Here is a 13,068-nt window from a genome sequence, read left to right on the forward strand (position 1 = left end):
TCAAGTAGTATGCAATTTGCATTACAGGAAAGTAAATTAATTGCAGCAGTCTGGGTAGATACTCCAACACAGAGTCTGAGCTGAAGGAACTTCTCATTTGCTAAAGCCCAAATGCTCTTTTCGACACCCAGGAAAAAAAAAAATCTTGTACCATTATTGGATAAGGAAGTTGGTCACGCAGTTTATTATCAATGCTTCTGTGACACCTACACACGTACTCTTTGCAAGCGTGACAATGCAGAATCTCCCTCTACCGAAGCTCGGATTTGAGAACGAAATCCTCTATTACACCTACAAGCAGAAGAAAGTAAAGATGCAACTCTATAACAGTCCTCTTCCCCCACACCACCCAAAAAGTCACTACGATCGACTATATAGAGGAAGATAAGAGGAACACATCTTAAAGACCTAAAGAGAAAGAGTACATTTAAAACAAATGAAAAAGGAAGGAAGGAATGGAGAGTCAGAAAAGAAGAAGGCTTAATACAGAAGTCAAAAGAATGAGGAAGAACAACATTCTTCTCTGATCATGAAACCAAAACAGCCCATTCTCACCACCAGTGAAATCATATCCAGTAGGTGTTTCAGTATTTGTAGGCGTTTCAAGGGTTGGCCACCTGGATGTATTCTGGAGGCACCTTCAGAATGTATTGTTTTGGAGCTACTGCACACCAAACACTTACTATTGCAGTCACGTACACCTTGCAGCATGCTGATCCCTTCCCAGACCCTTGCCCCAACATCAGCACTTCAAGACCATTAAGAATTCCAACAGAGTTTTATAAATCTTCACCTTGTATCACGTGTTCAGTTCTGGTTACTCCATTTGAGAGGCTACCAGAGTGTTACAGGCCTTTAGGGAGAACATCATCTACAATCTTTGGTTCCACACTTTCTGTACCACCCGTATGAACTAGAACAATTCAGAAACAAATTCAGACATATCTAGTTTTTAGGTAAATATTGTATGGCACATACATTACAGAGCATTGAATGGGACAGGCGGGAGGTTCTTACAAGCAAGTCAGGGAAATTACAAGGTGCAGCCTAAGCCAATCTAACTGCTGGCTCTTTTGTTTCCATCATTCTTCTCACCGCTCTTGGGCGCTCTCAGTCCCTCCATTTCACCACCTCTAGCACTCGTTTGACCTTTTGTGAAGCCATCTCAGCGCACTAACCAGGCAGAACACCGAACCAGCAGCTCTCCAGAACATTGAGGAGTTTTCTGATGCACTGGTAAATCAAAATGGTTCAGCTGAGGCTCTGAGACACGCTAGAATCAGGGCAACAGAGGCGACAGGGATGAGCAGCCAGCTGTGATATTGACCAAGGCTGGTGTGGAATCCCAGTCTTTGCACATTCATTAGATGATCCACAGGGAATATCGCTGCAGTGGTGGTTAGGAAGCTATCTGCAAAGCAGCTGTTTGCTCTGTTAAAAACATGGGCGGCTATTTGCATGTTTAAATATAGTCAGGTGTGATGTGGGTCTGCTGTGTGACCAAGACAGAGAAGGTTTGCCTCTGGGCACAACAAACAATCCCCTGGTGAATCTTGTTTATTTCTTCGGTTGCTGCCCTCAGCCATACAGTGGCACTGCCACAGCAAATGTGTTTAAAAACATTTAAAAAAAAAAAAAACAACAAAACAAACTCAACCATCAATCACTCACTGAAAAGGCCAGCTTCCCTCCTGTCCCCAAACTTAAAAGGTATCTTTTATGGCAATTTAAAGTAAGACCTTGACTTTCACGGGGACATGTCTGAGGCATTAATTCATCCTCCTGCCTGCTGAGTCCTTAAAGGAGTAGATGCCTTTGGGAGGTAACATCTTTAAGCCACACACACAGTTTGCCAGAGCTCATTTGTCAGTGCCCTGAGGCAAGCCTTTCATCTTTTAGCCACATAATGATAGCAGAACTGTATTATAGATGGCTGTATTTACATGCATGAGCAATCCAGTTAAAATACGTATTTTTGCTAGCCAATGCGAACAGCAAATTCTCATTTGCTCGCTACCAGCCAGCAAAGCCATTCAGTAGGTGTCCAGAAAACCCGACCCCCTCTCCAAGAAACCAGTCTTTGAAATCTTGCTGTAAACACATGCCTATGCTCAGGAAGATTCTGCTCAGTAGAAGCCGAACAATGCAGATTAGTCCTTTAATGAACAGATACCACTTTTTCTAGACAAAAAATGAACCTAACATGCAAACACAACTTCAAAGGAAATAAAACAAACCCAATCTCTCCCAGACCTCTGGGTATGACTGATGTTTTAAGTTCTAACGAAATCACTAAGAATCACCACAAAAAAGGGGACAGAAGAATGTGAGCACAAAATCAAAACTCGCTACAAAAACAAAGCAAAATATCCTCAGAGCCAGTCTTGATGTAAATAGAAAACACTTTCATACATACCAACATTACAGTTTAAGAGAAACACTGTACTCTTAGTTCTATAACACCACCTAGGAACTGTCTGTAGGAGGAGTACTAATGGGTTGAGCCTACTGGTTCTTGCCAGAAGACTGGGCATTTTCACGTAAGAGCGCTCAGAGATGGCACTAATCACTTAAGATGTTTTTAGAATGGCAGAAAGTAATTGCGTTCCCATTACAGGACTCCAAGAACACCCACCTGTAACTAACTTTGGCACAATATAAGAAAATAAGCACGTACCTTCGCCAGAAACAAAGACTACGTTCAACAACAGGGCCTGAACTTGTGTAAAGGCAATTAACTTTGCTATCACACTGTGACCATGTTTTTACTGGCTCAGTTCCCACAGACTTCAGTTTTACATGATCCAGTTTAAGCCCGAATTCTCCTGAGAGCATTTAGTCTGTTAGAACGGCTACAGGACCTACACAAACTTGCATAATTAGCAGGGGTTAGCGAACTACCATGGTTTGTATTCTGCTGAGTAACTAATCTGCTTCTAAAATACCGTGGCATCATTCTCATCTCAAAAATAACATTTCTACAGACTAAAAAGCCCACATCTGCCTTCAGTGCGTAGTAATTCAAGTGAGATAACTCAGCCCAGCATAAAGGTGGGGAGGTTTATCTGGAAGTCAGTCTGAAGAGTCTACTTATTGTAAAAGTAATAGGAGATGAAAGGCCTATTTTTATGTCATCCCCAGCAACAAAGACAATTCAACTCTTGCCTGTATTTAAATACCAGTCCTTGAACTCCCAAAGCCTTTGTAAAAGATAAAATCTTTATAAACAAACAGTTGTGTTATCTTGAGTCATGCAGCATCTTCCTTTAAAGTGGTATCAGTTTTTCAGAATAGACACTCCCATGTCTTGAAAAGCAAATCACTAGTAACTTACGCAAAAACTAGATGTAGTTCTTCATAGACCAGTTTCCTTTAGAAAAAAAAATGTTAGCAGATACCTTTCTTAAAGGATCTTCACAAGAAGACTCCTTAGATATGCCTGACCAAAACAGCTTTGTTTCAGTCAATTAGATTTAAAAGTTACCTCAGCACAAAGCATTGTACAAAGAGTAATATTGTTTTCAACTAAGCTCCTACTCCCTAAGGTCACCCACTGATGTTCACAGGCTCTTGAAGGACATCGGACTTGTGCAGAATTTGCAGTCTAGATGAGAACAAATTACACAGAAAAACCCCACCGATTTGCTATATATTCATGTTTCCACTTTAGATCTCAAACTTAATTTAAAATGTGGTTACAGTATGATTTCTGTGTGACAGTTTTATCTTCCCCTACGTCAGGAACAGACGTGAAAAAAGCGCAGGTGCGCTGGGGACAACAGTGGGTTACCATCCTTACTTAAGATGAACGAAGCGAGAGGATTTGTTCTGCCTATAGTAAGAGGGCTAACACACCTTCCAGGTGAGATAATCAATCCTTTAAGATCAACCTATGGTAGTAAGTGATCATTTAAGTCTTACTGACCGCATCTGGCAGAAACCAGGGTTTCTTCACATTTATTACAACAAAATGTTGACTATTACCCACTTTTATACTGCAGGAAGGAACTTACTGAGCTGAAATATAATTATTTTGACAAGTGAGAACATTTTTAAAAGCACCTGCTTGGCTTCAGTTCCATTTCCCATTTTGACAGACTCGGGCACCAAAGCATCCACTTTTCCAGAATAAATCTGTCACTCTTAACAGTGTTAGGTCAGGACTTTAGTGGAAACAAAGGCCTCTTTCATGAGGATCTCTAAAACAAAGACCGGTGGCCAAAATTCTCACTTCTACAGATAGATAACTTAAGGATCTTCCTATAATCCAGAATACACTTAGAGGATGGACTACATACAGAGAAGGTCAGGGTTAAAACCCCTAAAGGAAAACAGAAGTGAGGTAGTTGCACAGATTAGAGAGAGCGCTTCAGTGCTCTGCACAAAGGAAGAATTGAAATCAAGACACTCGGAGAACGCAGGAAGTGAGAACACCAGAAAACCAGAACAAATTCCATGGGTGAACTGGTCCAATTTCTTCGTACAATAACAAGACCCATATTCTTTATTAAACTCTTCTCACAAAACAGAACAATTACTGAAGATAACTAACATGCAGCAACAAAATTAGCTATAGCAAGGGAAAACATCCTCTTTTCTTAATCATTCCACTTCTCCTGCAAAGGTTACCCGTCTGTAACTGCACAGGTTGCCTACCTGCAGCCTGGAACTGGCACAAACTCCTAGCTGGTGATCGGAAGCATTTGCTGAGATGCTGGGCTGCCAAATCCAGTGCTCCACATGCAATGCATTCAATCACCCCTTTGGTGCAGCCGCCACATTAAGCTGATTTTTTTCGTCGCATCCCAGTGGACACATGCAAGTAGCTGGCAGTATGATGGGACTAACTCAGTGAAAGTTTATTAGGAAAGTGATCAGTGTACATATGCACACACGCACACTCTCAACAAGGGTATAAGCAAGAATATGCAGAGCTTGGAGTTCACAGCTTTTCTACCACCCCATGAACACAGTATTGAAGTTGCTGGAAATTCCAGGACAAAGTCAAGAAGCACCTGTCTTTTTCTAAAGAAGTTTCCAAAAGCTTTTTTTTTTTTTTTTGTAAGCAGTAGCTTTAACAGTATTGTTGTGTATTATGACTGCACAGAACCACTGTAGTTTTTCTGTGAGTATACGGAGAACAAGCTTAACAACACATGCTCTTACGGAAGTAGCATTAGTATTTCCTTATGGTTTTACAGAAATAATTTCCGAATTTAGAAAACTAGAAATCCATTTCCCTGCCTCTTTTCCTTGACAACTGCTACTCTAATATACAGGACTGTAATTGCCCCCCTCTAAAACCTGCTCAAGTATACAGCTTAAGCCTTGCAGTCACCTAGTACACCACGTCTGTCTACAGTCTTCTCTCTCTCTCCTTTTATCCTCCAGGCACAAGCAATACCACTCAAGCCTTTCTGTATCTCAGCTCACAGAAGACATCTACATGCCAAATCAATTTATGAGCTGTCCAAAAATTACACTAAAATAGTTGCAGCCTTTTCACCTGCCAATTTAACAGCTTAAATCTTCGCTTCTATGACTTTGTGTAACAACCGCTCATACTGCACCACAGTGTTTTAGACAAAAATGGTTTAACTACTTAATACACTATATTGCAAATATTAAGATAATTTGGAGCATCAAGGAAAATTTTCAGCATTACAGTACCTTATTAAAGTCTAACTATGAACAAAGTTTAGCCTTCTCTCTGGATTTATTTGTATTTCAAAAGCCAAGAGAAAAAGAAAAATGTTACGTATGTACCAGTCACTCCTGTAGAGCAGAATCTGAGTAACCACTGGGAATTTAGCACTGCAGTATTTTCCAGCAATATGCAACATTATACGTTCAGCTGAAAGGGCACTCTAATGCAATATTCAAGCCTGGGTTTTCTTCTGAGCTCTTGGCAAACGTGGGAACTCCACTGCTTCCGAGGAGCTCAATTATTTTTATGTAAGTGACAGCAGGTAGCTATTTAAGTAGATTGTTTTGTTATATATAAATGCCACTACAGACAAGTCTTTGTATGGCTCTGCTTTACTTTTCTGGCTTGGTTTAACCCAAAACATTAGTCCTGGAAAGGCCTAGTTATACCAATAGCATAATTACATTAAAAAAAAAAAAATCCATCTGGTTTTAAGCATGCAAGATCTAGTCAAAGCAAGTATCAATTTCAGCTACAGGGTTTTCAAGCAAAAAGCCTTTGCAAAAGACAATTAAGGTTTCCATCACCCTTCCAGAGGTAACAATGAGAAACAAGTCTAAGCCACAGGAGCATTGGTCTATTTTTGACAGTGGTATTTAAGTATTTATTAAGCTGGTTTTCATCCATTTATTCAGTTGGCCGACATCCATCTGCCACATGTAACATTTGAAAATGCACAGTTAGCAAGCTGCTAAAATAAGGAATCTGGATAGTGTTTGGTTGTGTTTTTCTATTAACATAATAGGCAAGAGCTTCTAGAATTTGTCTTGCTGATATACTTCAACTTTGCCTGAAGCAAGGATGGGAAAAGGTCCCCCCTCCTAGTATAAAATAGCTCAAGTACTAGAAAAAAGCCACATACATTTCTTTAATAGCAATATTTGCATAAGCAGAAAAGAAACGCCCTGTTCCTCATTGTCTCTAGCAATATTCAAGCAAAGTTTTACTTTACGTTTTAAAATACAGACGTGTAATTATTTAGCCAGCAGAACCGTTCTACAAACTGCATCACAGATAATGTTGCACAGCTTATGAGCAAGATCAACACTAAAAGCTAAAATCTTGCTAGTGACAGTGCTAATACAAACTGGCAATTTAACATTTCAGTTCAGAAAACATCCATTCTTCTAAACCCCAGTGATGTATATCATTTATGTAAATATTTATTAGATCCAGTCATCACGCTACAGTATTAGTCAGGTTAATAAACCTCCTCACTGTGAGAATACACCAGCATAAGGTATGAACACAATGAAATCTATTGGAAACGTTATAGTAACTTTCCAGAAATATGCTTGTGGCCCATCAAATTCAGACTAAAGTACTGTAGATTTAAAATATTTGCTTGTCGTCTTAGCATACCCAATGTGTAAGAATAGTTTCTTGTTCCATTTCCAAAAATAAATATAAGCTTTCAATTGAAAGCATTTATTTTCCTGGTTTTCCAAAGCAGAGTCTGGGGGCAGGGGGGAAATGCTTCAGACTTGTCATCAGTCCACTTCGGTACATAAAAGCATCTCCCATCCCAGTATTCGTTCAAATCCAAGAGATATTTTCTTCCAGTGAAATATGACCGGAGCACTCATTTTATTTTCAGCAATTCAGTCTGTTTCCATGGCAGCACTGCGGGATTCCTTAGCCACCATGAGTCGCATTAGCTGACTGTGGAATTTCTCGATCTTCTTTACGTCTTGCGCCTGGTCTGTTCTATACAGCAAACACTGTAAGAGAAAGTTGCTTAATATCAGATTTCATTGAACTGTTTTTATCCTCTTTACAGTTGCAACAAGTTTGTGCTTGGAACATAGAAAACAAGGTAAAGTACTTAAGTATTCATCTGTGGCATGTTGTTACCGTGAGGCAGCACCAGCACATACCTACCCTGTTTTAAAATACACACACGTGTGTTTACATTCAAGTTTCTCCGAAAGGCTCATGCCTTCCATTTTGAAAATAGGGAAGCTCATGATTTATTCTAGTTTCTTCTCTCTCAAAGAAGGGGCTAAAACTTGGGTTTTAAAGCTGTCTTTAAAGCCACCCTTGCTTGTGTTGTCTAAAAACAGAAGCAGATTTTAAACCTGAAATTACTTTCCTATTGCCTACGTTCTGAAAGCAAGTTTATTTTGCCTTTCACAGTCCTTAATGTTACGCTGCCAGTGACATAAAATCAGTTCGGTATTTCCCACTGAAGAGGATCCCCTCCCCCAAGCAAAATCTCTTTCTAAGAGTCCTCAATAAGGAACATAGTATCTGATTAAGATCAAAAGGAACTCCTTCATCTGACAAGCCTGTAAATGCAAAAGGAACAAGAGTAATACGCCAGGGATTTATCACAGAAAGACCACTTAGCTTTTTTGCGGATTAAGTCACTCCTTACACCTGTGCAGCATGAGTATGACTGCCCAGGCTGATTTAACAATGAAAAAACCCCAGAACACTCCATTCTTCAGTGCTGCCAACATGGCAACTTTTGCCAGCGTTAAATTCCTATTTTAATTCAGCGACAAACAGTAGAAAACACAGTTTATTTTTTCCTTCAGCTATATTAGTTCTGCAGGGTTAGCAGCAAGGAAAACTTCCCACCTTTAGAAAAAAAACCCAAACCACAAAACCAACCCAGCCCCCTGTCCCCCCACCAGTGTAACAGCTTCCCGTGGCTGGGCGCAGGCAAGAAGGCCTGTAACCGAAACCAGTCCAAGTTCCTGAATAGCCTGACTCCAGCCTTCCCCTACGGAAGATTTCAGCTTAATCGCCCTTCGCTTCCCCCTGTTATCAGTGCCCCATACTCAATGGCTCACCCACACTAAGCCCTGCTACCCTATCAAGAAGTGTCCTTACTGGAGTTTCACATCTCTCCCAGGTACTGGAAATACCAATGCCAGGCTACTTTTCCTGGAAAGAAGAAATCTGTTTTTTCCAAATCTGAAGAGAAGGGCAGGCTACGGTTTCTTACTCTGGACTGCAGAACAACAACAACTTGCCTATAACATCACCAGCACCGAGAACCTGTCGCTGGCATGCACGTCAGCGTGCGTATGCTGGCGCACGCTGACGCATTTCTACCTGCTGCCCACCATCTCACATCCTACCCCACACATGCTTCTAAGCATCCTCCCAGAGAATTTAGAACAAGGGCAACCAGTAAGCGCAGCTGCTCCGCTCCCTTGCGCAGCAACCCTTGGAAGGACGCTGCAGAACTCCACGTTGTGTGTATGTACCACAGGTTTTACAGAAAGCATAACTGACTCCATATAGGATTTCAGAAGATGGGATCTCTGCACTGCAAGTGAATCTTGTCATTCAGTCTGTCTGACAGCACTCCACCACCTCATAATCACAGATACGGAGCTTAAACTACAGCTGGAAGCTGTCACCACTCTGCACACATTAAAAGGACCACACTCGCATTAGTAAACACATCTGTGTGAAGATACTCCTGAAATACTTCAGCAGAAGCTACCAGTGTACTTCCATGAAGCATTTTCAGATAGACAGAGGGTCCAAGATTGTTGTAGTGCTCGTTTTCCTTGTTTTCATAGAATATTGACACCCATAAGGAACACTGAAGTGTTAAAACTTTTCATGGACTGTGCAGAGTTGAACCACAGGTTAATGTCAGTCACAGACACAGCAGCTAGGGAAGGCTGGGCACAAGTTTTTAGAAAACTATCAGGCACTCCCAAGGCGACGGCTAAGAGCTCACAAGCTGGCAGCGAAATGCAAGTCCCTGAGAGGTACAATAAGCCCTGGAAGGGGAATATATTCTGTACTTACAGCTACATCGTCCGTTACTTTGATACAGAGGTTCCCATCACAATGTCGGTATTTGAGAACAACCCGCACCTGAAATGACAAACATTTTACAGATTAGCACCGACAGCTAACAATTCTCAGAACTTATCCGAAGGAAATCTGCCCAAATTCAGACTGCCTTTTATTAGAATTACGTACTGCTTCATATGTTCACCACCTCTGTGGTGGTCCTCAGTCCTGCTGGCCACTAATCCTACAGCCGGGATGGTTTGGAAGTTGAACCATCACATTTCCTTGCCTAACATATAGTTTAATATGTTATTACAATAGCATCAGGAAGCTTAACATTGGGCATGTTCAAACCCACTATAAATACAGCAACGACAGTTGCAGAGACCTCAGTGACAGGTAAGATAAGCTACAAGAGTCACATCAATACAAGACACCCCCTCGCCACATATCACACTTCTGAAAAACTAAACGGGAACTTGTGTTTGTAGACTTGAAACACTTAAAAACAAAACAGTTCTACTTGAAGACTTGAAGGCTATTAACTAAGTGGGGTAAGGTCAACATTACTGCTTTTTCTTCTACAGTACCCAGACTATTGTCTTAAAAAAGTTGTATTTCCAGTCACTACAGTTAATTCAATGGCTGCACTGAAGCCTACAGACAGATCTGAAGTGTTCTGATGTTTTGCAAGTGGAAAGGGACAGTATAAGAATAACACTTTTAGAGTAACTAAAATCAGAAGACTGGAGAGAGTTTTTGCAAATTAAATTGCTTTCAAGACTCAATAAGGCTAAATTTTCAGTCTGAAAGCAAGCATTCAATTTCTCACCAAAACAGTGACTACTGTAGTCACCTGCCCCGAGTTTTAACCTGTCCACAGTCCTTCTGGACTCTCAAATCAGCCAAGTTCTCAAAACCACAGTGATAAAAATCAACATCCTCAGCAACTCACTGAGCATTAAATGCTTCCTCCTGAATGCAGAGCTGGCCACACAGTCTTCGTACCTATTGTTTCTAGTCTCACCTAGCACCAGTAACTAGAAACAAAGCAAGGTGTCCTTTTGAGAACATTCTGAACTCGCACTATAAACAGGTCTTTGTTGTACAGACTGACCTCTGCTCACGGCCAACAACCTCCTTGACATTTTGAAATTCCTGCTCTGAGATGGATCTTGTCAGCTTTACCCTTCTTGTTCAACAAACTCCCATCTTCCCACCCCAACAGCCGTGTACCAGCACGTCTCTCAACAGAGCAGGCCCAAAAGCACAAGAGAGGCTGCCACAAGCAGCAGGCACGGACTCGATAATTTGCTCCCGCAAAAGGCAAGGCCGCCCACTCACTACCTAGCCTCACCAGCCCACGAGAACACACACTATCTCCCTCCCACAATTCTTCTTATTCCTTCAGTTTCCTGACAAGCCCAATTACATACAAAAGCTTCTTAGGCTAGTTCTCCAGCAAATTAAAAGGAAAGCACTCGTGTTGCGACCCTGGGGCCTATGTAAACTCTTAAGTAGGTAAGTTTATTGCCATGGATAGGAAGAGATTGCCCTTGGGCGTCTCTTAAGGGGAAGAGCAGCTCCTGGCTGCAGTGACATCCCTCCCAAACGCTTTCATTTAATTGGATGTTACAGAGCGTAAGAAAGCAAACCAGGACAATTTATTTTATTATCAGCAAATAAGTGACAATTACATGTGAAGTGGTCAACTGTGCGAGTTAAAGACAGATGTTAAACGCTAATTCTGAAAGTTTCTGTGTCCTCTGTTTTTGGTGAGGAAAACTAGGCCTGTCTCACAGAAGTTTTCTCAGGCATATGAGTTCCACATTACCTTTTGTGCTACTTCTTAGCTAAAATGCAATGCTGACTCTGAAGACTGAAGTTGCTTTTAATGTTTGCACAAACTATACCCCTGAAAAAAAGTTACCAGAAATAAAAAGCAGTCACACACCAAGGAGTTAATTCCTAGAGCAAGTATTCTTTAGGAAGCTAACACCTTCCAGTCTGAAGCGAGGCTGCAGGCAATAATGCAATGTAAGAGCAAATAAAAGCTTTCTCTTAATATTTTAGGAAGACAAATTCAAGCGATACGGTCTTACAGATCGCGAACTCGTACGATAAACCAACTCTCAACACACTCTCCATCCAAGGGAACTCCTTCAATCCCGGTCCCTAACAGCAGGCACGGTGCAGCAAGCACAACGCCTCTGAAGCCGGGTTCTCGAGGGTCAGACACCACCACCTGCACACCATCCCCTGGCCGCGCTCGGGGGCTGCCAACTGAGAAATTCCTCCCGTTTCGTGCAAAGGGAAGCCCGGGTGCCGCACCAGCGAGCAGCCCCCTTCCTCGCTGCTGCTTCCCGGCCCCCCTGCGCAGGACACCGGGGCTGCGCCTCGCCAGACCCCTCCGCCGAGCGCAGCCCGCTGCGGGCAGCCAGGGCCGCCCTCGGCAGCGCCGAGGCCGCAGCGGGCTCCGCGGCCCGGCGGGGCTCAGGGGACCGCCTGCCTCTTCGGGCGGCCGAGAGGACACGAAGCGAGAGCGCCGGAGCCGCCGAGCCGCCCCCGCCCACCGCCCCGGGGCCTACCGCGGGCGGCAGAGGCCCGTCCGTCCGTCCGTCCCTCCCTCCCGCCCGCGGGGCCTCTCAGCTCAGCTCAGCTCAGCTCGGCTCGGCTCGGCTCGGCTCCCGCCCCACCTTCATGGGGTCGGCGAGGTAGAGCTTCTCGGCGGCGCGGGTGAACTCCTCCCAGGCCTGGTAGTGCGGCATGGCGGGGCCGGCGCACCGCGCCGCTCCGCTTCCCCGCCGGCGGCAAGATGGCGCCGAAGGCGGGCGCCGCGTCACCGCCAGCCGCCACCTCCCATTGGCCGGCGGGAAATTGTCGCCCAATGGCGAAGCGCATGACTCAGAGATCCGGGCCCCGCCGGCGGCGCAGAGAGGGGAGGCCGGAGGGCGGCGCGGTTGCCACAGCGACCCCTGCAGGCGCGGCGGGATGCCGCCAAGCCCCGCCCCGCCCACGGCGGAGGTGAAGGCTCCCATTGGCGGCTGAGCCGCCGCAGCGGAGCGGCGCGGGCTGGCAGCCTGCCGGGGGGCGTCGCGGGTTCGAGTCCCGCGGCCGGCGGAGGGGGCAGCCCGCCCGCCTGGGCGCTCCGCCGGGGCGGCACCTGCGGGGCTCTGCCAGGCCAGGTGCGGGCCGTCTCCGCGTCAGTCTCCCGGTCCGAGGTCCGCGGCGGGGTTTGGGGGCGCGGGCGGGCCAGCGCGGGGGGCGAGGGGCCCGGCCTGGCCAGGAGGGCCCGGCGGGAGGTGAGGCCAGGCGGGCGAGTGGGCGACCAGTGTGGGGTTAACTCGGCTGGCCTTTACAGCTGAACCTCGGCCAGGTTTTCCCAGGCTGGCAGGCCCTTCCTTAAGCTGGAGGGTGGGTCCGTGTTGAGCAAAAAGGGCGTCCAGGAGCAGGGCGCTGGCCTCTCGGGGCCGCCGCAGTCGCGTCAGGGGTGCTGAGGTGAGGCGAGGTGAGGCACTGGCGGCCAAGCTGCTGGTTTCAGAAGGAGACTGAAAGTTATGAAACTATGACGATCTTGGGGAACCCTGCTTTTCAAATAC

General features: G+C 44.7%; 2 protein-coding genes across 3 annotated transcripts in view; one reads left to right on the forward strand and one right to left on the reverse strand.

Moving 5' to 3' along the window:
* Positions 1-4,468: 4,468 nt before the first annotated feature.
* SRP9 (signal recognition particle 9) lies at positions 4,469-12,322 on the reverse strand. The gene is made up of 3 exons (XM_087777323.1): positions 12,166-12,322; positions 9,482-9,550; positions 4,469-7,428 (listed from the first exon to the last, which is right to left on the reverse strand). The coding sequence occupies exons 1-3, from the start codon at positions 12,235-12,237 to the stop codon at positions 7,309-7,311; spliced, it is 261 nt and encodes an 86-aa protein (XP_087633449.1). The 5' UTR covers positions 12,238-12,322; the 3' UTR covers positions 4,469-7,308.
* Positions 12,323-12,552: 230 nt separating this feature from the next.
* Positions 12,553-13,068, forward strand: part of ENAH (ENAH actin regulator) — a 132,601-nt gene continuing 132,085 nt past the window's right edge. Inside the window, exon 1 of one of the 2 annotated variants that reach the window (XM_087774040.1) lies at positions 12,553-12,690. The gene's annotated coding sequence lies outside the window, so the exon portion shown is untranslated. The remainder of the gene's footprint in view (positions 12,691-13,068) is intronic. The other variant, XM_087774042.1, reaches the window with a different exon arrangement.

Source organism: Nipponia nippon, unplaced genomic scaffold, assembly GCF_047370975.1.
Source record: "Nipponia nippon isolate SJK-2023a ecotype South Korea unplaced genomic scaffold, ASM4737097v1 scaffold_4, whole genome shotgun sequence".
NCBI classification, from domain to species: Eukaryota; Metazoa; Chordata; class Aves; order Pelecaniformes; family Threskiornithidae; genus Nipponia; species Nipponia nippon.